Raw genomic sequence first — 27,010 nt, 5'->3', positions numbered from 1 at the left:
CTTGTCCGATCACGTGATGCTCATTGCCTTCGCTATTATGTTCACTCTCATGACCTCCACAATCCTTCCATATAGAGGATAGTCACTGAGGTTAGTTGACATTATTTGTTCATCGCCCTTGTTTACTCCATCCCTTTTCTCTTTGCCTACATTCACTCTTTGTCTTCTCTTCAGTTACCACCTTTCTATGTTCATGTAGCATCACACTTTTTCCCTACCCCCTTGGGAAGTTCCGACGGTTCGTGTCTGTTCTTTCCTGCTGCCATGCATGAAAGCCCAACTGCTTATGGTGGCTTCTGGCTCTTTTTCTTAACCACTTTCGATCATGCCATCACAGTGTACACCAGTGGTTCCAAGTCTTCTGATGGTGACAGATTTGCAGCGGTGTTTCCAGACAGCATCATGCGAGGGTATTTATTGTCCAAAGCTAGCATTTTTATGGCTAAATTGTATGCCATTCTCATAATGCTTATCCATATTGCATCTATGCTTGTGTCACTCTTTGTGGTCGTCTCAGACTCCATTAGTGCTTTCCAGGCTGTACAAAAATTTGATACGCCTCATCCCTTGGTTCTTCGTAGTCAACTTTGGTTATACCGTATCTCTAGCAAGCACAAAGATATTTTTTTTTGTTGGGTCCCTGGTCATGTTGACATACAGGGTAATGAAGAGGCAGACACTGCTGCGTGGTCAGTGGTACATGACCTCCCAGTTTCATATAGCGGTGTTCCATTCACAGACAGTTTTGCTGTAATTGATACTCGCCTCCTTCGCACCCGTTGGCAACAACGTTGGTCTGATCTGCTCTATAATAAACTACTTTCAGTTAAACCGAGTACGTGTATAGGTTTCTGGCGGTCTTCTTATCATCAGTGTCGAGGCTGGGAGACTACTCCTGTCTTCACATCGGCCACACTCGTCTTACGGGTATCTCATGGAGAGGTGCCCTGTTCCACTCTGTGAGAGTTGTCAGGTTCCAGTTTGTGTTAACCACATTTTGTTGAACTGCTCACTCTATCAACGAGTATGCAGAATTTACCTCCAATGTCGTCACTGCTCTACTGCCCTTACTTTACTTTCCCTTCTTGCTGATGGACCCTCCTTTAACCCACTCTCTCGTTGACTTTTTGACAGCTTCTGATATACTGCACAAACTCTAATGATGATGATGATGCCTCTAGCACTCCTCAGTCTTTTCTACCTCAGTCTCTTGCTACCTTCTACTTCTGCACTGTCCACTGCCCTGTTGCCTAATAATCATCTCTCTCCGTCTTGCTATTCACTACCCCTACATCCTTCCCTTCCTGGCGGCACTGTATGACCCTTGTAAGTTTAGCGCTTCTTTTTGATTATAATAAAAGTCTGAAGCTGATGAGAAGATGCATTTTTGAACTGTTGCACAGAATCCAACAGTTCCAAGTTTAATAACTATTTTAGCAAACTGACAAATTTGAACTTACACAACTTAAACCAAAAGAAGTGTTTTATCCTTTAAATACTATATATAGGCCATTAATGACTGAATCTGTTAGGAAGACGGATGCTCAAGTTATTTTACGGAGAAAATACCTTACCATTTTAAAAATTTAATTGGCAAATTTGGACCTACACACTCCATTAACAATCCTAACCATCCTTTGGGTACATGCACCAGTGCTGAGAATTTGAAGCACATTAGAAAAAAAGTTTCTTTTTTTCATGTTATCCTACGAAAAGCAAAGTTGGAATGACGTATTTAATAACATCGACCAAAGGAACTTGCACATGCCAGTAACTGCATAAATTTTCTCTATATTACACCAGCGTTGAAAATTTGAAGTCAGTCGGATGAAGCGTTCTCAAATTATAAATGGAAATCTTGAAGGAAAACATTGAAACAATCACAATAATATTCTCCTTCAGGGAATATAAAAAAAAATGTTATAACTATGACCATAAATTTTAAAGGGGTGGACTGGTAAGCCAGCAGAAGGCCTCGGTCAGATGACCAAAAGCTCCAACGGCGGGTCATCATCTAAGACCCGCGTCAGGAAACACTTGTCCTGTTTCCTGACGAACCTTACCTAACCTAATCCTTCAGGGATACCCAGTGGAACGATGTGTTCACACGCACGCACGCACACACACACATACACACATACACACACATACACACACACACACACACACACACACACACACACACACACACACACACACACACACACACACACACACACACGTACGTACGTGTATGTGTGTACATGTATGTACGTCCGTACGTACGTACATACATGTACATATATGCATACATAATTCAGCACTTAATAAAAGAAAGTGAACGCAATAACAAATATTCAAGCTCATTTCAGACATTAAATAGATTAAATATGGCAGAGGAAAAAATAGGCGTTTGAAAAAGATAAAAGGATATAGTTTAAATTCAGTATTTATGCAACACGGTTCACACAGCTCTTTACAAGATAAATACTGATGTCACACTTGGGTTCACTTCAAAGCCTGGCTCCCACCTGTGATGTACTACCTCGTACACTGTGACCCACAACAGTCTATTAAAACCCAAGTATCAATTCAGTGTTAGGTGAATGAGGGCAATGGATTGTTTGAAGGGTTTGGTAGAATGAATTCCACTAATTGAGAAAAATATAACATTTAAAATAGAATTTAAAGTTAATCCATCGTATATATATACTCATATATATGTACCTCTCGGTACATATGTCCTTTGGCAGCGAATATAGAGAGATTGTCTACAGGTCTCGACCTGCCTGATAATCTTACCCGTGACTCTCTGGTTTTGTATGACTATTGTAAGGTTCTTACTGTAAATATTACGACCGGAATTATGAGGTTCGTGTAGAGCCGACTTGGAGCCACAAGAGGATGTATATAGAGAGAGAGATTCACAGTAATATAAATATATATCATCTGGCGTCACAATATATGACTGGAATTTATTGTTTTTTAACGTTGGTGGGTGCAGTAGCCAGCTCAGTGTTAGGTGAACCATTTGTATAATGTAATGGTGGTAGTTTATGTACACATTGTTTTTTTGTGACCATCACAACCTACTGCAGAACGACCTGATGTTTGTTGAACTGAACCATCAGTGTACACGTACGACCTGTAGTTTGTTGAACTGGACCATCAGTGTACATGTACGACCTGTTTGTTGAAGTGAATCATCAGAGTGCATATAACATTCCCTGGGTTTTGTCTACAAAGTTCTCCTCATTACCTTGTCTTGGAGTAACAATGAAGTATTGTTCCTTTAATGATGAGTGTGCAAGATGCCTGTGTGTGTGTGTGTGTAGTCACCTAGTTGTGGTTGCAGGGGTCGATTCACAGCTCCTGGCGCCTCCTCTTCACTGGCCGCTACTAGGTCACTCTTCCTGTTCCATGAGCTTTATCATACCTTTTCTTAAAGCTATGTATGGATCCTGCCTCCACTACAACACTTCCCAGACTATTCCGCTTCCTGACAACTCTGTGGCTGAAGAAATACTTCCAAACATCCGTGCCCTATCTCTGGAACATCCTGTCTCTGTCCACCTTGTCGATTCCTCTCAGTATTTTATATATCGTTATCATATCCCCCTCTCCCTCCTGTCCTCCAGTGTCGTCAAGTAGATTTTCCTTAACCTCTCCTCATAGGGCATACCCCTTAGCTCCGGGATTAGTCTTGTTTCTTTACATGCTTGCCTAGGTGTGGGTTCCAAACCGGTGCTGCATACTCCAATATGGGCCTAAAGTACACAGTATACAGGGTCCTGAACGATTTCTTATTAAGATGTCGGAATGCTGTTCTTAGGTTTGCAACGCGCCCGTATGCTGCAGCAGTTATTTGGTTGATGTGCACCTCAGGAGATGTGTCCGCTAAATGGTCCAAATCGGGCCGAAACGTCGTCGTAAGCTCCTCTCTTTTGAGATCCTTCTCCGTGAGTGAGGTTTGTAGTCTCTGGCCTTCCTAGACTGTACTCCGTCTGCGGTCTTCTTTGCCCTTCCCCAATCTTCATGACTTTGCACTTGGTGGAGTTGAACTCCAGGAGCCAGTTGCTGGACCAGGCCTGCAGCCTGTCCGGATTCCTTTGTAGTTCTGCCTGGTCCTCACCCGATTCGATTCTTCTCGTTAACTTAACATCATCTGCAAACAGGGACACTCGGAATCTATTCCTTCCGTCATGTTCACAAATACCAGAAACAGCACCGGTCCTAGGACTGACCCCTGTGGAACCCCGCTCGTCACAGGCGCCCACTCTGACACCTCGCCACCTACCATGACTCGTTGTTGTCTTACTAACAGGTATTCCCTGATCCATTGCAGTGCCTTTCCTGTTATCCCTGCCTGGTCCTCCAGCTTTTGCACTAATTACTTGTGGAACTGTGTCAAACGCCGTCTTACAGTCCAAGAAAAATGCAATCTACCCACCCCTCCCTCTCTCTTGTCTTTATGCTGTCATCATGTCATAGAACGCCAATAGATTTGTGACACAGGATTTCCTGTCCCTGAAACCATTCTGGCTGTCGTTGATAGCTCATTCCTTTCTAGGTGCTCTACGACTCTTCTCTTGATAATCTTCTCCATGACTTTGCATACTGTACATGTCAGTGACACTGGTCTGGAGCTTAATGTTTCGTGTCTGTCTCCTCTTTTAAAAATTGGGACTACAGTTGCTGTCTTCCATGCCTTAGGCAGTCGCCCTGTTTCGATAGATGTGTTGAAAATTGTTGTTAGGGGTACACACAGCGCCTCTGCTCCCTCTCTCAGGACCCATGGAGAGATATTATCCGGTCCCATCGCCTTTGAGGTATCTAGCTCGCTTACCAGCCTCTTCACTTCTTCCTCGGTTGTATGTATGGTGTCCAACACTTGATGGTGTTCCCCACCTCTCCGTCTTTCTGGAGTCCTTTCTGTCTCCTCTGTGAACGCTTCTTTGAATCTCATATTGAGCTTCTCATATACTTCGCGGTCGTTTCTTGTGATCCCTCCTTCCTTCCTCAGCCTGATTACCTGGTCCTTGACTGTGTATGTGTGTGTGTGTGTGTGTGTGTGTGTGTAAGACAAACTATCACTGGCTGGTGTGTCGAGTTTGTGATATTTACTATAAGGAAGTTTCCTGTGCTTTTCTTTAACCAGTTAATATAAATAATCGTTTGTGGACTTTCATGTTATTGCTGGCCTGTTGAAGGCAAGGCACAGTTCATCTCTTATCAGTACTAGTATGTAGGAGGGCACCCGCATATGGCGATAATTGCATGAACATTACCCACTGTTGAAAGTTTGAGCTGGATAGAGGAGGAGTTATGAAGCTATAAATGAAAACATTAGAGGAAGGAAAACACTGAAAGAAAAAGAAAAAATGAGGCAGCCGCTTAGTACCTCTTCCGGGATATCTAATTAACTCATGTCGTCGATAGGCTTAAAAAACAACCAGAACGCCAAGTAACCAACAATCCTGAAGTGTGTACAGTTGAATGAAAATATTGGTGGCATTCCTGATTAATTTAAGAGTTTTGCAATAATGGTAAACGAATGCCGACACATTGTTGATCAGTTCTTACACAATGAAACATTCAACAAGATAAATTTAACTTCCACTGCCTTCTCATCCCCGCCCCCTACTGTAGGAGCCTCAGGACTTCTCTACTTTTCTCACCTCCAGAACTGACTCAAACGCCTTCTTAATTTTTTTCTAAGTGCGGGTTTCCGGTGAATTGATTGTGTACTTGAGTTAAATCTGTTGATAACAGTGAATGTTGATAAGCAAGACATGTACGAGTCTCGAGCCCTGTAACCAGAATTAGGTGAGTACTAGGCATTTTTCTGACGTAACGTTCCGCCTGCACTGCAGGCTTCGTCAGTGGAATACAGAGATGAATCACACTCCTGAAGAGATCAGCCTTGGTGAAAGATGAATATAGAGGTAGTCTGAGGTAATCAGTCCATTATCCAAGGGTGACTGATGTCTTTAGAAGTGTGATTCGTCTCTGTATTCGATTAGTGAAGCCTGCAGCACAGGCGAAACGTTTACTCAATTAAAACTGTTGCACATGTGTCTTATTGACTTGTAGACATTATATACTCTTTATAATATGATCCTTAATATATCCTATAATATGATCTTTATAATATGATCCCATTCATTGACAACTGGAACAACTTTTATGGCAAACATGATATGTATGCAAGGGATGGGGTACATCTCTCTGGGGCTGGGGTGGTAGCACTTGCAGACTCGATTGAGAAGGCCATTGGTGAAATGCCTATGATTTTAAACTGATGGAAGATAGAGGTATGGGTGTGTGTGGGAAACAAGCAGGTTGCAACACTTGGGTTGGAAACAGTAAATGTATAAAAGGCATTCAGCATGAAGTTATAAATAAAGACAATAGATCAGGTCAGCAAACAAAGGGGGACAGCAGAGGGCAGCAAGGGACTAGCTCCCTTAAGGTTTACTATACTAATAGCAGGAGTGTAAGAAATAAGATAGATGAGCTAAGATTAATTGCAAGTGCAGGAGACATAGATATTATTGCTATAACAGAGACCTGGCTCAATCTGAAAGATAGAGAGATGCCCTCTGAATGTCACATACAAGGCTATAAATTATTCCACACTGACAGGGTCAACAGGAAAGGTGGTGGAGTAGCGATGTATGTCAGAGACAATTTAAATTGTTGTGTTAGACAAGATATTAAATTAGAAGCGTCAGCCACTGAATCTGTTTGGTTACAGCTTCTCGAGGGCCGAGAAAAACTAATTTTGGGTGTGATTTACAGGGCCCCAAATCTTGATAGGGAGTGCAGTAAACTTCTATGGGACGAAATTCGTAAGGCATCTACATACGAAAATGTTGTGCTAATGGGAGATTTCAACTATAGACAGATTGACTGGAGCAATTTGACAGGAAATTTAGAGTCAGGTGACTTTCTTAATACGATCCAGGATTGTTTTTTAAAACAGTTTGTGACAGAGCCAACTAGGGGAAATAACCTCCTTGACTTGGTTCTTGCCAGTAGGGAAACACTAATTAATAATCTTGAGGTTAATGATGAGCTTGGGGAAAGTGATCACAAATCACTCAGTTTTAATATATCATGGAATTCCCCTAATAATGGCAATCAAGTCTCCGTCCCTGACTTTCGCTTGGCTGATTTCATAGGACTGAAAAATTACTTAGGTGGGCTGAACTGGAATGACCTGACTAAGGGTCAGGTAGGTGGTGATGGTTGCCGATATGATGCTTTCCAGGGCATAGTTCTAGCTGCTCAGTCAAATTATGTTCCAAATAGGGAAATCAGATCAAACAAAAATGATCCTAAATGGATGAACAATAGATTAAAATATCTGATTGGTCAAAAGAGAGGCATATATAGGCAAATCAAAAGAGGAGAGGGGCAATTGAGAAATCGATATATTCAGTTAAAGAGAGAAATAAAAAAGGGAATTAGAAAAGCAAAAAGAGATTATGAGGTTAAAGTTGCAAGAGAATCGAAGACTAACCCAAAAGGATTCTTTCAGGTATACAGAAGTAAGATCAGGGACAAGATAGGCCCACTCAAAAGTTCCTCGGGTCAGCTCACTGACAGTGATAAGGAAATGTGTAGAATTTTTAACACATACTTCCTCTCAGTTTTTACACAGGAGGATACCAGCGATATTCCAGTAATGATAAATTATGTAGAACAGGACGATAATAAACTGTGTACTATTAGGGTCACAAGTGACATGGTCCTTAGGCAAATAGATAAATTAAAACCTAACAAATCCCCAGGCCCTGATGAACTGTATGCAAGGGTTCTAAAGGAATGTAAAGAGGAGCTTAGCACACCTTTGGCTAATCTTTTCAACATATCACTACAAACTGGCATGGTGCCAGATAAGTGGAAAATGGCAAATGTGATACCTATTTTCAAAACAGGTGACAGGTCCTTAGCTTCGAACTATAGACCAATAAGCCTAACCTCCATAGTGGGAAAATTTATGGAATCAATAATTGCCGAGGCAGTTCGTAGCCACCTTGAAAAGCATAAATTAATCAACGAATCTCAGCATGGTTTTACAAAGGGGCGTTCCTGCCTTACGAATTTATTAACTTTTTTCACTAAGGTATTTGAGGAGGTAGATCATGGTAATGAATATGATATTGTGTATATGGACTTCAGTAAGGCTTTTGACAGGGTCCCACATCAGAGACTATTGAGGAAAATTAAAGCACATGGAATAGGAGGAGAAATTTTTTCCTGGATAGAGGCATGGTTGACAAATAGGCAGCAGAGAGTTTGCATAAATGGGGAGAAATCAGAGTGGGGAAGTGTCACGAGCGGTGTTCCACAGGGGTCAGTGTTGGGCCCCCTGCTGTTCACAATCTACATAAACGACATAGATGAGGGCATAAAGAGCGACATCGGCAAGTTTGCCGATGACACCAAAATAGGCCGTCGAATTCATTCTGACGAGGACATTCGAGCACTCCAGGAAGATTTGAATAGACTGATGCAGTGGTCGGAGAAGTGGCAGATGCAGTTTAATATAGACAAATGCAAAGTTCTAAATGTTGGACAGGACAATAACCATGCCACATATAAACTAAATAATGTAGATCTTAATATTACGGATTGCGAAAAAGATTTAGGAGTTCTGGTTAGCAGTAATCTGAAACCAAGACAACAGTGCATAAGTGTTCGCAATAAAGCTAATAGAATCCTTGGCTTCATATCAAGAAGCATAAATAATAGGAGTCCTCAGGTTGTTCTTCAACTCTATACATCCTTGGTTAGGCCTCATTTAGATTATGCTGCACAGTTTTGGTCACCTTATTACAGAATGGATATAAATTCTCTGGAAAATGTACAAAGGAGGATGACAAAGTTGATCCCATGTATCAGAAACCTTCCCTATGAGGATAGACTAAGGGCCCTGAATCTGCACTCTCTAGAAAGACGTAGAATTAGGGGGGATATGATTGAGGTGTATAAATGGAAGACAGGAATAAATAAAGGGGATGTAAATAGTGTACTGAAAATATCTAGCCTAGACAGGACTCGCAGCAATGGTTTTAAGTTGGAAAAATTCAGATTCAGGAAGGATATAGGAAAGTACTGGTTTGGTAATAGAGTTGTGGATGAGTGGAACAAACTCCCAAGTACCGTTATAGAGGCCAGAACGTTGTGTAGCTTTAAAAATAGGTTGGATAAATACATGAGTGGATGTGGGTGGGTGTGAGTTAGACCTGATAGCTTGTGCTACCAGGTCGGTTGCCGTGTTCCTCCCTTAAGTCAATGTGACCTGACCCGACTAGGTTGGGTGCATTGGCTTAAGCCGGTAGGAGACTTGGACCTGCCTCGCATGGGCCAGTAAGCCTTCTGCAGTGTTCCTTCGTTCTTATGTTCTTATGTTCTTATGTTCTTATGTACGTTCGATGCATCACTGAGACACACAACTGGCGGTCAAGACCACACTGGCTCCCACAACCTACTTCCTGTGTCCCCATCTTGTACGCTCAGCCTGCAGCCTGGCCCAAGGCCAGGATTCGCGAGTAGAAAACTCTCGATACCGGTCACAGGCATGCGCATCTCTAGTTTACACCCTGCAGCATGTGTTTCTAGTGAGCGTCTAGGTTCTTCAACGTGTAGTGGACCTCACCCAAACACAGCACCACCAAGATATAATTGTTTGTCAGAAAACAGGACAAGTGTTTCCCGACGCGGGTCTTAGACACAGCACCACTATCCTGCCCCCACTACGCTATATCAGACGCGTGCAGCCTCGTCACAGCACTCAAATTTATATCCAACTTTTCCCTGACTGTCAGAGGCGTCTAGATCTTTTTCCCGATACTCTTCCTCTTCCCCATTTTCCTCTTCCCCCCCTTTCCCCATTGGTACCCAGTTCCCTCACACATTTTGACCCGCATCTGGCCTCTGAACCTTTCCCTCAACCATTCGCCTATTCAGCAATTACTGCGTCCACCTCTCAATATGTCATTTTTATAAATTGGCGCGCCATTGTTCATTTTCTATAGATGTTTGCGGCTGCTGTGGTTGCGGCGCCTGCATTGAGGTGTATGGTGTTGCTCTCGCCAAGTTGTGGTCGCGGAGGTTGTCTCGCCTCCTCTCCTCGCCTGTTAACTATTAACTTGACCGGCGTTATTGCTTCCATGTCTCTTGCGACCTATCATACCTACTCTTGAAACTTTGTACAGTTTTTGTCTCCGCTTCCGTGTTGGCACCATTTATGATAATTTTGTCACTTTCTTTTCTGATTCCCTCTTTCCTTGCACCAGTATTTCGATTTCTCTCCACTAGTATATAGCTTTCTCTCTACACCAGTAACTAGCTTTCTCTACACCAGTAACTAGCTTTCTCTCTACACCAGTAACTAGCTTTCTCTCTACACCAGTAACTAGCTTTCTCTCTACACCAGTAACTAGCTTTCTCTCTACACCAGTAACTAGCTTTCTCTCTACACCAGTAACTAACTTTCTCTACACCAGTAACTAGCTTTCTCTCTACACCAGTAACTAGCTTTCTCTCTACACCAGTAACTAGCTTTCTCTCTACACCAGTAACTAACTTTCTCTCTCCACCAGTAACTAACTTTCTCTCTACACCAGTAACTAGCTTTCTCTCTACACCAGTAACTAGCTTTCTCTCTACACCAGTAACTAGCTTTCTCTCTACACCAGTAACTAGCTTTCTCTCTACACCAGTAACTAGCTTTCTCTCTACACCAGTAACTAACTTTCTCTACACCAGTAACTAGCTTTCTCTCTACACCAGTAACTAGCTTTCTCTCTACACCAGTAACTAGCTTTCTCTCTACACCAGTAACTAACTTTCTCTCTCCACCAGTAACTAACTTTCTCTCTACACCAGTAACTAGCTTTCTCTCTACACCAGTAACTAGCTTTCTCTCTACACCAATAACTAGCTTTCTCTACACCAGTAACTAGCTTTCTCTCTCCACCAGTAACTAACTTTCTCTCTACACCAGTAACTAGCTTTCTCTCTACACCAGTAACTAGCTTTCTCTCTACACCAGTAACTAACTTTCTCTCTACACCAGTAACTAGCTTTCTCTCTACACCAGTAACTAGCTTTCTCTCTACACCAGTAACTAGCTTTCTCTACACCAGTAACTAGCTTTCTCTCTCCACCAGTAACTAGCTTTCTCTCTCCACCAGTAACTAGCTTTCTCTCTACACCAGTAACTAGCTTTCTCTCTACACCAGTAACTAGCTTTCTTCGTCAGACTCTATCTTTCTCTTTTGTTTTCTCCTTTTGTGATGTAATTTTCGCTAATTTTGATGTATCGGTACCTTGATTCAATTCAGTTGTCCTTGCTTCTTGATTGTCTACAGTAGCACTGTATTCTACCCCATTGTTTCTTAAACGTGATTGTCTTTGCTCATTTTCGAATCCTCCTGGACCATTATGAAGACTATTACCAATTTATGGGTCAGTTGTTAGTTACTCCAACTACGACACCGTCAGTTGTAATCTTCATATCGTTAATAATATACCGTAATTTCAGGTTTTTACGAGGATAGTGAGGCTCAAGTTAGAGTATGTAGGAAAGAGGGAAATTTTTTCCCAGTAAAAGTAGGCCTTAGACAAGGATGTGTGATGTCACCGTGGTTGTTTAATATATTTATAGATGGGGTTGTAAGAGAAGTAAATGCGAGGGTCTTGGCAAGAGGCGTGGAGTTAAAAGATAAAGAATCACACACAAAGTGGGAGTTGTCACAGCTGCTCTTTGCTGATGACACTGTGCTCTTGGGAGATTCTGAAGAGAAGTTGCAGAGATTGGTGGATGAATTTGGTAGGGTGTGCAAAAGAAGAAAATTAAAGGTGAATACAGGAAAGAGTAAGGTTATGAGGATAACAAAAAGATTAGGTGATGAAAGATTGAATATCAGATTGGAGGGAGAGAGTATGGAGGAGGTGAACGTATTCAGATATTTGGGAGTGGACGTGTCAGCAGATGGGTCTATGAAAGATGAGGTGAATCATAGAATTGATGAGGGAAAAAGAGTGAGTGGTGCACTTAGGAGTCTGTGGAGACAAAGAACTTTGTCCTTGGAGGCAAAGAGGGGAATGTATGAGAGTATAGTTTTACCAACGCTCTTATATGGGTGTGAAGCGTGGGTGATGAATGTTGCAGCGAGGAGAAGGCTGGAGGCAGTGGAGATGTCATGTCTGAGGGCAATGTGTGGTGTGAATATAATGCAGAGAATTCGTAGTTTGGAAGTTAGGAGGAGGTGCGGGATTACCAAAACTGTTGTCCAGAGGGCTGAGGAAGGGTTGTTGAGGTGGTTCGGACATGTAGAGAGAATGGAGCGAAGCAGAATGACTTCAAGAGTGTATCAGTCTGTAGTGGAAGGAAGGCGGGGTAGGGGTCGGCCTAGGAAGGGTTGGAGGGAGGGGGTAAAGGAGGTTTTGTGTGCGAGGGGCTTGGACTTCCAGCAGGCATGCGTGAGCGTGTTTGATAGGAGTGAATGGAGACAAATGGTTTTTAATACTTGACGTGCTGTTGGAGTGTGAGCAAAGTAACATTTATGAAGGGATTCAGGGAAACCGGCAGGCCGGACTTGAGTCCTGGAGATGGGAAGTACAGTGCCTGCACTCTGAAGGAGGGGTGTTAATGTTGCAGTTTAAAAACTGGAGTGTAAAGCACCCTTCTGGCAAGACAGTGATGGAGTGAATGATGGTGAAAGTTTTTCTTTTTCGGGCCACCCTGCCTTGGTGGGAATCGGCCGGTGTGATAATAATAAAAAAAATTTCAGGTAAGGGTTAGGACAGACGTATCGTAACGGTAAATTGTTAATCATATTCAAGGGCTATTGACCCTGATACTTTACAGTAAAGCGTAACCCCGAAGTCTACCCATGACCCTGACCTTGAGCATATAAGGCACATGGTGATTTCCAAGACTTTTTGTGGGGTAAAAGCGCCTTATATGCCGGAAAATACAGTACCATTCATCTCTGCTGCTGCTGCTCGACACCGAGTGAGGTACAGTGTCGACAGGTTAAGTTACATGTGGTACTATGTCAACACGTTAAGTTAGATGTGGTACAATGTCGACAGGTTAAGTTAAATGTGGTACAATGTCGACAGGTTAAGCTAAATGTGGTATAATGTCGACAGGTTAAGTTAAATGTGGTACAAAGTCTACAGATTAGGATAAATTGAACGCATGCCTTTGGCAATCATAATTTTTTGTATACCGTTGATAAACAGGTTCTCGACGCTTGAATGTATCTTACTGCATGGCCCTCACCGGTTTAGCGCTGCCCCAGGGCTATAGCAAATGCCAGTAAGGTCTTGATATGTCAACTAGTTGGCTTCCCGGCAGGTCTGGCAGTACGGACACCATCCATCAGCTGGATCACGAAGGAGCAGGTTGTGGACATTGGGTCGAGCATCCAGCTGGAGTGTTCAGTGCAGTACGCCCAGGACTACCCAGTGCTGTGGGTGAAGCGAGGTGCTGGGGATGTTCAAGACCTGCCCATCTCCACGGGCCCTAGCCTCATTATCAGGGACTCCCGCTATGCCCTCAGACATGATCAAGGCTCGGCCACATACATCTTACAGGTAGGATTCCTTCAAAACAAGTGTGCTTCGTTTTTCTGCCTCAGTGATGAAAGATCTTTTTAACTCTCCTGTTTATGGTACTTTTCATTTTGGTGTTAATATTGTCATTGCCTTCAGTTTACAAAACTTGTCACATTACATTGTTGGGTTACCCTGATGTATATAACATTTACAATGTTAGATCAATCATATTTTGTATCGTTTTACTGGGATATTCACTTGAGAAGTGACTTCCAGGCGTCTGTGACCTGTGGTCACAGACGTCTCGCGATCACTTCTCGAGTGAATATTCTAAAAAATACACAAGGTTAGAGCAGGATGAGCTTCAGATTATATTCCATCACTCGATGATGTGTGTGTGGGACACTATTAAGATAGAGATTAATCTGTATAGAACTTAGTTGCTTAATTGTTAAAACCTCTCTATCTTTGTATTAATATACTATGTAGTTCTTTCTGTAGAATCATAGTTTATATTGTCATAAATTACATTAGGACCAAGATAGATATTGAAGCAGTCGTGTCAAGCTTTCGAAATACATTCTAAACTCATTACCGTCCCTTTATGAGAAAGTATGAACGGTCACAAAGAAAATTCAGATAAACTTAAACTTTAACTATAAAAAATATATTTTATATTTCAGAAAAACTGCTGCCGATATAAATTATAAAAGTGGCAGAAAATAGGTAAACTTTACACCCAGGGGACTTGTAGTGAGTGCATTTTTCTGTACAGTGAAGTCATTCACTAGTTAATGCCTGTGGTTGAGCTCAAACTTCTTCATCGTGATGAGTTAATGTAGTTATCGAAGTCATCTATGTGTCCCTTTTCAAGGCCACCATGATCACGTTTGCCAAAAGATCAAGCACTATCAAAAGAGTGCCTAAGATGATATGGGGAAGCAAGCAATCCACGTTCTGAGTGTATGTACTTACATCATTACTGTCTACGTTATAATATTCATCAGGAGACAAGTGTCTCCTGACACGGGTCTTAATCAGATAGATGACCAGTTTGCTTACTGTCGATGTTGCTAAACATTCTATCTTCTAAACATATTTAATGATAAATATGTTTATTGTGGTATTCTACTTTTGCAGTCCGTAACACAATGTTTACAGGAACTCGCAAACATTAAATTTAGAAACACTCCAAATATAATTTTTAAATGCACTTCAAATGTTAAACCATGATGTTCTAAACATAATATTAACAGGAACTTTCAAACATAATGTTTAGATACACTTTCAAACAGTGTTAAGAAGCCCATTTTAACATAATGTTAAGGCACTTTCTAACATAATGTTAAGGGAACTTTCTAACAATGTTAAGAGACACTATCTAACAATGTTTTAAAACGCTGGAACTTAATGTTTACAGACAGTCGAACAATGCCAAGACATTCAGGCACAGTGACTCACGAAATCGTAATGACATGATTGTAAACAAACCATACCACGTGACATCTAGTGTTATCAGTGACAGCCAGTGTTATCAATAAGTGTTACCAGTGACAACTAGTGTAATGACAACCAGTGTTATCAGTGACAACTAGTGTTATCAGTCACTAATGTTATCAGTGACAACCAGTGTTATCAGTGGGGTATTACAAGGTGTTTAACAACCTCGAGAATACTACAGCTCAGGTTAACACAAATAACACAAACTAGTGGGGAACACGCTGTTAAGGTTCACTTTGTCCTTATACCAGCATGAACATCATCTTGGGTCACACTACCGTGGAGTGATCCTTTCTCGGTGAAGACACTTGTTTTGTAAGGTTCATTTGTATCTTAAAACTCATGAACGTAAATTATTTATTATCAACACTGTTCTTACATGTTGTATTATAACTGCAGATTAAGGACATCCAGGAAAGTGATGGTGGGGACTACATGTGCCAGGTGATCATTGGTATCAACAACCGCATCACTGCCAACGTCAATCTCCTGGTGCGCAGACCTCCAGTCATTTCTGATAACTCAACTAGGTAAGTCGCTAAAACCCTATAGAAATACTAAGCTTAAAGCAATGCTTCAGCAGAGCGACCTTTATTGGACATTTCATCCTTATATGACATTTACAGAGGAATATTGTTGAAAGTGGTATAAAATTCCGATAAGTTTAAGATTAAAACACACGTGCAACAATTGGGTATCTTTACTGATGAAACGTTTCGCCTGCACAGTAGGCTTCTTCAGTCAAATACAGAGGGAGCAGGTGTAGTAGTGAAATAAAGATGTAATCAGTCCATCAGCCTTGAAGAAAAAAATTAGAGGTTGTTAGTCCCTCAGCCTGGAGATTTCAGCTCCATGGTCTGGAACGATTTCGTTCCAGACCATGGAGCTGTGTGTGTGTGTTTGCATAAATGGGGAGAAATCAGAATGGGGGCACGTCACAAGCGGTGTTCCTCAGGGGTCAGTGTTGGGCCCGTTGTTGTTCACAATTTACATAAACGACATAGATGAGGGAATAAATAGCGACATAAGCAAATTTGCTGATGACACCAAAATAGGCCGTCCAATTCATTCTAATGAGGACACTAGAGCACTCCAGGATGATTTGAATAGACTGATGCAATGGTCAGAGAAGTGGCAGATGCAGTTTAATATTGACAAATGCACAGTTCTAAATGTTGGACAGTTAAATAACCATGCCACATATAAACTAAATAATGTAGATCTTAATACTACTGATTGCGAAAAGGATTTAGGAGTTCTGGTTAGCAGTAATCTAAAACCAAGACAACAGTGCATTAGTGTTCGCAATAAAGCTAACAGAATTCTTGGCTTCATAGCAAGAAGTATAAATAATAGAACTCCTCAGGTTGTTCTTCAACTCTATATATCCTTGGTTAGGCCTCATTTAGACTATGCTGCTCAGTTCTGGTCACCGTATACAGAATGCATATAAATGCTCTGGAAAACGTACAGAGGAGGATGACAAAGATGATCCCATGTATCAGAAATCTTCCCTATGAGGATAGACTGAGGGCCCTAAATCTGCACTCTCGAAAGGCGTAGAATTAGGGGGGATATGATCGAGGTGTATAAATGGAAAACAGGAATAAATAAAGGGGATGTAAATAGCGTGCTGAAAATTTCCAGCCAAGACAGAACTCGCAGCAGTGGTTTCAAGTTGGAAAAATTCAGATTCAGGAAGGATATAGGAAAGTACTGGTTTGGTAATAGAGTTGTGGATGAGTGGAACAAGCTCCCGAGTACAGTTATTGAGGCTAAAACGTTGTGTAGTTTTAAAAATAGGTTAGATAAATACATGAGTGGGTTTGGATAGGTGTGAATTGGACCTGACTAGCTTGTGCTGCTGAGTCTGGTGCAGTGCTCCATCCTTGATTGGAGATGACCAGTCTGGGTGGGTCATTGGGTTAATCTGGGGGGGGGGGATATGGACCTGCTCCGCATGGGTCAGTAGGCCTGTTACAATGTTCCTTCTTTCTTGTGTTCTTATATATATATATATATATATATATATATATATATATATATATATATATATATATATATATATATATATATATATAAAATAAATTTATATATATATACTTTCTTTCAACACACTGGCCGTATTCCGCCGAGGCCGGGCGGCCCAAAAGGAAAAACAAAAGTTTCTCCTTTTACATTTAGTAATATATACAGGAGAAGAGGTTACTAGCCCATTTAGTAATATATACAGGAGAAGAGGTTACTAGCCCCTTGCTCCCGGCATTTTAGTCGCCTCTTACGACACGCATGGCTTACGGAGGAAGAATTCTGTTCCACTTCCCCATGGAGGTAAGAGGAAATAAACAAGAACAAGAACTAGTAAGAAAAATAGAAGAAAAGCCAGAGGGGTGTGTATATATGTGTTTGTACATGTATGTGTATTGTGACTTAAGTATAAGTAGAAGTAGCAAGACATACCTGAAATCTTGCATGTTTATGAGACAGAAAAAAGACACCAGCAATCCTACCATCATGTAAAACAATTACAGGCTTTCGTTTTACACTCACTTGGCAGGACGATAGTACCTCCTTGGGCGGTTGCTGTCTACCAACCTACTAATATATAATATATATATATATATATATATATATATATATATATATATATATATATATATATATATATATATATATATATATATATATAATCAACCCGTCGGCCGCTTCCCACCGAGGCCCTTCACCATCGCTCATACATAATCACTGCCTTTGCAGAGGCGAGCTACCAATATCTTCAACCCGTCCTTTAAAGTACATTAATATACTCCCATTTCCAGGACTCGGTTTTTTCTAGTCATAATTCCTGTTATTTTAATTAGTTGATTGTTGACGCTTGTTATCAACTATAGTTTTCACTCCTCGCTCTTATAATATACATTACTACATGTTAATTAACCTAATGTTAATTAATTTTAGCTGTGTTCCTGCACTTGAAGCTATGTAAAAATACAATATTTTTTTTAATATGAATTGAATTTCATCTGTTACTTGTGTTTCATTCTCCGGAAGCTATTGCAGCTTTATTATATAGTAACTCAAAAATGATAATACAAAATATTAAACGCTTATACAATAATAAATAAGATCATTCCAATAACATACAGATTGATCAAACAGAAATATTAAATGCTGAGGACTGTCCCCATAATATCTGTTCATTACACAAATAACCCGCACATGAGAAACTGAAACTTGTGACAACGTTTCGGTCTGACTTGTACCATTAACTAGTGACACACACGAAGGTAAGGGAGCCGGTATATATATATATGAGAGAGGAGGTGCAGGGACGGTATTGTTACAGTCACGGTTTTGTTACAGTCACGGTATTGTTACAGTCACGGTGTTCTGCCTTTTTTTTCTATTCATGTCTATTCATTGTATACCCATAGGAAATTGATCCTTTTAATTATTCAAGTGTTTTCGAACTTCTCTCCCTATTACTCACTTTCAGGTCTGTGGTTGCAAGTGAGGGAGACAGTGTGGAGTTATCTTGTTACGCTGGTGGAATGCCCATCCCAGATATATCATGGAGGAGAGAAAACAATGCTATCCTCCCTACTGGCGGCTCTATTTACAGGTTAGAGTAAATCCCTTTTTTTTTCTCACAAAATTGTGTTCGATGTATAAGTCAATCTTCACATGTTTGTAACTTTGTCATGGTTAAATCAAGCCTCTGTTTATTTGGTTCAGTCTTATTTATAGTTTTGTTAGATCTGCTTTCGATAGGATATATAATATGCAGTGACGGGATAGTTGTAATATTGACAGGTGCTGTATGTGTTAGACATGTATGTGCTGACAGGTATGCGGTGACAAGCATGTATTAGAGACAGGTATGTGCTGACAGGCATGTGTAAGAGACAGATATGTGCTTTATGTATGTGTCTGTCCATATACCTGTATCGGTCCATGCACCTGTCTCTCTCCACACACCTGTGTCGGTCCCCACACCTGTCTTCGTCCCCATTCACCCTACATGAACAAAAAATCTATATTTCGCAATAATTTTTTTTAGGTTTTGCAATAATTTTTAGAAAATTTCAACTTTCTCCTAAATTAAGATTTTTTAATTACGAAAAAGAAGGCATCAGAGTGAAAGGGGCTTAACACACACACACACACACACACACACACACACACACACACACACACACACACACACACACACACACACACACATTGGATGCTATGGTTCACCACCTTCACTAACAAACACTTGCACATGCACATAGGGGCAATGTGCTGCAGATCGCCAACATCCGCAAGGAAGACCGTGGCACCTACTACTGCATTGCTGAGAACCAGGTTGGTCGTGGTGCCAGGAGGAACATTAATGTCGAAGTGGAGTTCGCTCCGGTGGTTCGAGCAATACGTCCTCGCGTCTACCAGGTCAGTCTGGCTGCTCTTAAACACTAAAATTACCGATGTGTATTGTTTTGTAAACTGACGATTATAAATTATTTTTTTCTGATATCCATAATAGTAATGTTATTTATAATGCACTCTGTTAATACATTAGTGTAATATTTAGTTATGAGAGGAAAGTATTCCCCAGCTACAAATAATAAATATTTAAATCACCGATTTACGTTTATTTTTTTTAGCAGTTCTCTGGTAAACATGATTAATTTTTATTTTCTCATCAAGGATTTAAATATATAATTTCTGAACCCGTTTTAACGCTGATTCCAAATGTGTTATTTTTTCCAGCACTTGTAGTTTTCCAGATATGACTGTTTTTTATATATATATTTTCAACAAGATTTAAGACGAAGTGGCAACACACACTTCTCACACACTGAGTGTCCGTGGTTCAATCCCCGGTATGGGTGGAAACGTTGATCATGTTTCTTTAAACCTGCTGTCCCAGTCGACTAAATTGGGTGTTAGTCGACTGGTGTGGGTCGCATCCTAGGGGACAAGATTGAAGGACCACAATGGAAATAAGACTGACATCCCTAGATGAGGCACTGACTTTCTTGAAATTATCCTGGATGACTAACCCTCCGGGTTAAAAATCCTAACAAACCTTATAAGGATAATCACTCATAATTTAAAGCCTGTGGAACTCCTTTTAAAAAGAAACGTTCAAAAACTTGAAAATAATGAACGTACAATTTTCTTTTATAATCTTTGATGGTACGACATCCAGCAGTAGTCTGCCTTCATACTTTCATTCCACAAACCATATGACTAGTTTCAGCTCTGGTAACTATCGGCTAATGCTCATTCTAGTTTGAGGTTCTAATTAATGGTCGGCAGAAGCCTTGAGAATTGTTGGTGAGCCACCGTCATCCCTCCTCGGGCGACGCTCGAGTGTGTCTACGTTGACACCTGATTTATCATGTACATTAATCAACGGTGGTGAGGAACAGTTAGCCAAGCCATCTTTTCTATCCGCTGAGAAGCCACAGGATGGGATATTCAGCCACGGGACCCATTCCTGGTCCCGAACACAAGAGGATACCACATCGTGTGTCAGTAGGCTGCTGCATCATCCTTCTCTCCATACGTCTCCCCCAAGTCTCTCTCTCATTGCCTACAACTTTCACTTATGAATTCATCAGCATACACAAACAATGCCGTTCATTAGCTAATTCGGGCAGCCGACAACGAATCCGATCAGTCGGGTAAGCCCTAACTGTAGTAGGGAGCCTCACTGAAAGGTTCACCTCCCTTAAAAGCCCAACATAAAAGCTTCTTATAAAACGTTGAAGAATTAGGCTAAAAATATTTGACCAGTCTTGTCTCGAAAACTGTGCGGTAGAGAAAAATCTAAAAGCAGTTTTGGAATCTGGTGTTAAAAAATCTATATAGCCCAGCAAAAATGATCTCTGATGAATTTTTGTTGTTGACAAATGGATATATCCGAAAAATCCTTTTTTTTAAGGGGGGGGGGGGATATTCTCATCAGCCTTCAGCTGCTTAAGAAGAAGAGTGATGGTTCATGTACTCAGCTATGTTTATCAGTTTTGTTTAGAAAAGTAATTTTAAAGAGCGATTAATTTCTGCTGTATATTTCAGACATTAATATTTTGGTGAAAAGGACACAAAAAAAAAAAGTTCGCGAACATCAACAAAAACAGACTTTGTCTCAGTTGCAGCGGAGGTCTTTACTGGTACAACGTTTCACCCAGGGCTGGTGTTTATCAGGTACCCTCATAGGCGATATGTTGTACTGGTACTCTACTGTTTCTAGTGTCTTCTTCACCACCTGTTGCCCTCCCGCCTCTATCCGCAATTCTATTTCCAGGCTCTGCAATACGACATGGATCTGGAGTGTCACATTGAGGCATATCCACCAGCTGCGATTTCTTGGGTCCATAAGCAGGAGTCCATTGTTAATAACCAACATTATAGGTGGGTGCAACAGCCAAAACTGTCAACCATTCGTTAAAAACTTATTCAAAATATTACCACTTGTGTACTTTAGTAACATAAATCGTGAAAAGTCATGAGATCAGAGTCAGGACTGAAGATGACAGTCATAGGGTGTTTGAATATCAACCAAATACGACTTTCAGAAGCACAGGGCTTCTCTCTATTAAATGGCCATGTGTGAACCTTGAGTGTCAAGTCACACAATCGTGTTTCCCACATCTGAATTTGATGAAGGAAGGCCGATCAGAAACATAATTTAGTTTCAATTAATAAAAGGCTTTTTGTAAATTAATTTAAACTAACGACTGTACAACCTCGAATGCGTCAAGGCATTACTGTACAGTACTGAAAAATAGTCGGAAAAGAGTAAAACACCTATAGGGAATATGAAGGTCCTGAACCAAGGACAACATGCAAAGTACATAAGTTCATTACCCTGAATGCCAGAATATTCAGGGACCCACCACAAGGCTTGCTGGAGAGGTGACACAGCCAGTGCTGGATGCGAAGGATGATGGGATGTGAGAACTTAAAACTTCAAATAGTTTGTAACGCCTCTGAAAGTCCGAGACTACAGCAGAAGAGGCGGAAAAAGAAGTGATGTGGATGACAGCAGCAAGAAGTGCAAATACTTGCTATCTCCGAGAAACGTCCTGGGATCGTATTATCAGGAAAAATAGTACTAAATCATCAGTCTACACACTGGTAGTACGTAAGTGCTATTAAAAATTGACAGGGGAAGATGGAGTGTGTATTTATAGTGAGGATAAAAGATTTTGAGAATAGAGGGACATACACGGACCACTAGAACATCTTAAGGTGGGAAGGAAAAATAATTAACAGGGTGAAGAGAGAGCAGAATTATGTAGAGGAACACAAGATTCTGAACGCAGCGATGAAGGATGTAATGATGAGGGACGATGATTGAGGGCATTAATCAGCTTTACTGACGATAGTAATGTAATTCTGTAGGTCGCAGGATCAGAACAGACTGTGAAGTGAACTGGATAACAGATATAATGCGATCTCGCATTTCGGGAATATTAGACTTGACTTATAAACCTTCAACTGGGAACGAACGAAAATTTCCCAGACACCAATGAAATCTCACATAACGGACAACGTCAAGTTTGAAACGAACACGCACTTAGGCAAAGCAACGTACGTACTAATGGAAAATAGGAATAAATAAAGGGGATATAAATACACAAATAACCAAGACAGGCCTCGGAGCAGTGAATTCAATTTAGACGAACTAATACTGAGAAAGAATATAGGGAAATACTCGTTTGGAAATTGAGTTGTATTATTATTATTATTATAAAAAGGAAGCGCTAAACCACAAGGGCAAATTGAGTTGTAGCTGAGTGGAACAAATTTCCAGATAACATCAGTGAAGTGAGCACCTGGGTAGCTTTAAGCTAAACGGACATATGAGTGGGTGTGGTTCATTATGAACTTAACCTGTGGAGCATGGGCTAATAGGCTTACTGTAAAGTTCAGTTTCCTTTGTATTCTTATCTTAAGCCTTGAGGAGCTTAAATACCAAAGTTTTTCATAATTCGTATCAAAGAAAATGTCATATACATAACAAAGAGTTAATGTGGGTCCTACAAAAGTTGTTTGATCTTAAAGAAGCCTTCCCAGTTTTGTTGTAGCTGCAGTTCGCGACATTTGGTTGTTTAGTTGCAATATACGAGTCCGCATTTCAGCACCAGATGGCACTGATCAGCCAACAGGTCAAGTTAAGTCGTCCGATCGGTGAACATAACTTGCTTTTCTTGCCTTTGACGCTCAGCACAAGAATCACTTAATGACGCATTGTAAAACAAATTTTAATGAAAACATCGTAAACTACAGCTGTATTAGTTCAGTCATAGTTGACCCCATTGATGTTTGATCCAACGACACCAGCACGTAGCCTTAGTGAAATATAATTTACTTCTATTATATACCATAGTCTTTTCTATAAAACTTAGTTTATGTACCTTTGTTCCCTTATATAGCATTTTAAAATATTGAGGAACACTAGGCTATGCTAAAGGTTAAAATAATCTCATCTATTTAATCCAGTGCTCTGTAAATGTCAGATGTTTTCTCCGAAAAATAAGATTCATTTATATTTATTTACTACCAATGCAGGCCTGGCAAAATATCAAAATTCTGCCACACAGTGCTTGAATTAACTAAAAGTATAAAAGTGAGGGCCATCCCCTAGCCTCATCTTTGCCCACTCTGTCCTCTGATCGTAGTTGCGGGCCTGACTGAAGGACTGGGCAGAACTGGAAATTATAATTTCGATGAAGACTTCGCTTGATCATCATTAAGTACTGTCGAGGCTGACCCAGAGAAATCATGGATTAGTGAGGCCTGCAGGGCAGAGAGAATCGCCCACGTCCCTGGGAGGGAAGCCGAAGTTACTGAGTCTTAGACTGCATAGGCATCTGAGCAAGCTCCAGGCAGTCATTCACCGAGTGGAGGTCCACAGGAAAAGTTGTCGAAGAAGAAACAGGAGAGGGTCAAGAACTAGAAGACATAAAAAAAAGAGAGAAGAAATCGTTGAGAATGAAAGATGAAAACCCACAGACATTTCGCATAGTGCCTTCAATCATGACCAGAAGTGCAGCCTCGCAGGAAGCAACTTCCTACCCTGCCAGGTGTGCACCACCTGCATGACATCTCCAAAATTAGTTAAGCAGGGCATAACAAAACCACCTGTTTATATGAAAAGTATCAATGGAACCAACATCATTCAGCTAATAATGGCAGAGGGAGAATTGAAATAAACACCAGTAGTTGTAAATGTTCAATTGCCACTCCTGGATCAGAAAGCAACCTCCAGTAGTGCTTCCACTGCCAGACATCCTGCTGGTTGATCACCTATTGTCATATCAGGAGGCTACCCTAGTTATGCATATATACAAAGTAAACAAATCGCTGCACCTGGAAATAGGACAGTCACTTAGAAATCAGTTAAAGTTTGACAATCACCAAACCGCAGTACGAACGTGTGAAACAGCCATTCTTTGTAATATTGTCTTTTATACGCACAATGTGTTTGTTAGTTGAAAAAGCCAGAAACGCGACTCATTTTAAATTGGAGATTTGTAAATAGTTAAATCATAATATACTTGCATATATTCATTCCTCTCTATATATTTAATCCACAATGTTAGTCTAACATGTTTAATATCTCATTACACAGGGTGTCCCAGTTTGCCAATGCAGATGAATTCACAGACACAACTCTCCGTGTTTTGACTATTGAGAAACGTCAGTTTGGTAATTACTCGTGTATGGCCACCAATAAACTTGGTCAGTCATCAGCTACAGTGCTGCTCAGCGGTAAGATTGATTAATACATTTAAACCTTATAATCATTACTTATAATACTGTACTTGGAACTACAGTACGTCCAAATTAATTTGTACTCATTAGGATTACAGAATTGATTCTTAACTTTAAATCGTGTGTGTGTGTGTGTGTGTGTGTGTGTGTGTGTGTGTGTGTACAGTGGAACCTTGACTTATGAGTTTAATGTTCCAAGAGCTAGCTTGTAACTTAATTTACTCGTATATCAAATTAATTTTCCTCATTTAAATTAATTTAAAAGCCATTAATCCGTTCCTGCATTCTGGAGAGATGAGAAAAAATACTTGAATATGATGCTATTATCAACTGTACGGCTTATTTATCTATCACAATTCATTTAATATGACATAATAAACAATATAATGAATAAGATAGGCCATAATATGGTGGCAGTGGCAGAAGCATCTGCTATTTCTATCCCAATTTGACTACAGTAACTTACACACTTGAAGCAGAGATGGTGGGGGAGGATGAGGGTTGGGGAATGTTGAGGGTGGGGGATGTTGAGGTGGGGGGATGTTGAGGTGGGGGGATGTTGAGGGTGGGGGGATGTTGAGGGTGGGGGATGCTGAGGGTGTGGTGTATGATGTATTGCCTGGTTAAGTCCATGGAGATCATCGTCTTTTTCTTCTCAGCACTTATTTTCTTAGGACCCATGGTTAGAAAAAGAAAGTTGGCCAAATGACTAAAAAAAATGCAAACAGCATGAGAGAACTGCTCCCACAGCGATGTAAATGTGTACTGCTTACCAGATGGTTTTGGCATCAGCTGTGCCAACTAGCGGCAGTATTCTGAATTATTATTACGTACATATTATGTATTATTAATTTAGGGAACTGAAGCTCTATCATTATTATAATAATAATATTATTATATTATTAATTTAGGGAACTGGATCACAGATCCAATTCCCTAGATCAAGAGCCCCTCACCAGGGGCTCTTAATCTAGGGAATTGGATCTGTGCTCTAGTTACCTAAATTAATAATAACACTAATAATTATTATTATAACGAACGCTGCCAACTCGGTGCACTGTTTACCTCGCTATGGGAGCAGTTCTCTCATGCTTTACTTACACTTTTGACAGTCATTTGGCCAAATTTCGTTTTTCTAAGCATGGTTCCTAAGAGATTAAGTGCAAAGAACAGTGCTGAGAAGAAAAAGAGAATGATTTCCATGGAATTAAAACATGAAATCAAAACATGAAATCATAGATAAACAAGTAAGGTGTACAGGTTTTGGGTTGAGGGGGAAGGGTGGGAGCTGGCTCGTAACTCAGAGCAAAAAATCGATCCAGGGACAGCTCATAGACCGTTGTTTAACATGGAAGTTACGTTCCAGAAAATGCCGTTTTAATTAAAACTGTGTTAGGCAACCTGAAGAACCTATTGGAAAAATAGGGTTACGTTCTTGGGAGCCCCCAAAAAGCCAAACAACGTTTTTTAGACCAGATCTTAAAAAAATAAAAGTGAATATGTAATTGTAGTTCATTGTCATGATATATTACTGCTCAAGACTACAAATGTAATAAAAATAATAGTATTTCTTACCTTAAATTGTGGGTAATGGTATTTGTGGATGATTGTGAAGAGAGTGGATATGCATGATGTGGCCCTACTGGGCTGAGGTGGATGGTTGTTGGTTGTCAGCAGAAGTGGATGGTAGAAGTTATGGTACTAAATTTGATGGGCTCTTTTGCCCTGCAGTACATTATACAGTTGATGGTAAGGCATATCAGGTGGTCTAGACCCCGTTTCAAAGCACTGCTTCTAGATTCATCAGGGTCCTCTTCAGTGAAAAAGTCTGCTAGTTTAGCAGCAACATGGAACAGCTCACATAACTGCTGCAATGTTAACCATTTTTCTTCAGGTTCTTCTTCATCTTCTTCAGTTATGCGGCTTCCTTGTATCTGTGCATCGGCCTCTGCCAACATTTTCTCTGGACTCACCGATCCAGTGGTTGTACTAGAGATGTTGTATTTGGAGGTAAAAATACAACTTTTACATGTGGGGTCACATCCAGCAAAGCTTGTGGATGAGTACAGGAATTATCAAGAATAAAGAGTGTCTTGAATGCAAGGTTCTTTCTATGCAGGTAAAACTTGACTTCAGGAATAAAGTGATGCTTAAACTAGTCAATAAATATCTCCCC

General features: G+C 40.6%; 1 protein-coding gene across 1 annotated transcript; it reads left to right on the top strand.

Annotated features, from left to right (window-relative positions):
* Nucleotides 1–264: 264 nt before the first annotated feature.
* LOC128685108 (lachesin) lies at nt 265–24,860 on the top strand. Its single transcript, XM_070085692.1, has 8 exons — nt 265–835; nt 11,537–11,568; nt 13,294–13,599; nt 15,460–15,590; nt 18,557–18,682; nt 19,338–19,494; nt 21,359–21,465; nt 24,692–24,860. The coding sequence occupies exons 1-8, from the start codon at nt 265–267 to the stop codon at nt 24,843–24,845; spliced, it is 1,584 nt and encodes a 527-aa protein (XP_069941793.1). The 3' UTR covers nt 24,846–24,860.
* The last annotated feature ends 2,150 nt before the right edge of the window (nt 24,861–27,010 follow it).

The sequence above is a fragment of the Cherax quadricarinatus genome, chromosome 1, assembly GCF_038502225.1.
Source record: "Cherax quadricarinatus isolate ZL_2023a chromosome 1, ASM3850222v1, whole genome shotgun sequence".
Lineage (NCBI taxonomy): Eukaryota > Metazoa > Arthropoda > Malacostraca > Decapoda > Parastacidae > Cherax > Cherax quadricarinatus.
Note: the sequence above shows the minus strand (reverse complement) of the source record. Positions and strands in the feature narration are given on the sequence as shown.

What these genes read in the sequence shown, in the direction of transcription:
- LOC128685108 (XM_070085692.1), top strand. Translation starts at nt 265, where the DNA reads ATGCATGAAAGCCCAACTGCTTATGGTGGCTTCTGGCTCTTTTTCTTA. An exon ending in ATAGTGAGGCTCAAGTTAGA is followed by an intron (nt 11,569 to 13,293) that starts GTATGTAGGAAA and finishes TCACCGGTTTAG; the next exon opens with CGCTGCCCCAGGGCTATAGC. An exon ending in TACGTCCTCGCGTCTACCAG is followed by an intron (nt 19,495 to 21,358) that starts GTCAGTCTGGCT and finishes TTCTATTTCCAG; the next exon opens with GCTCTGCAATACGACATGGA.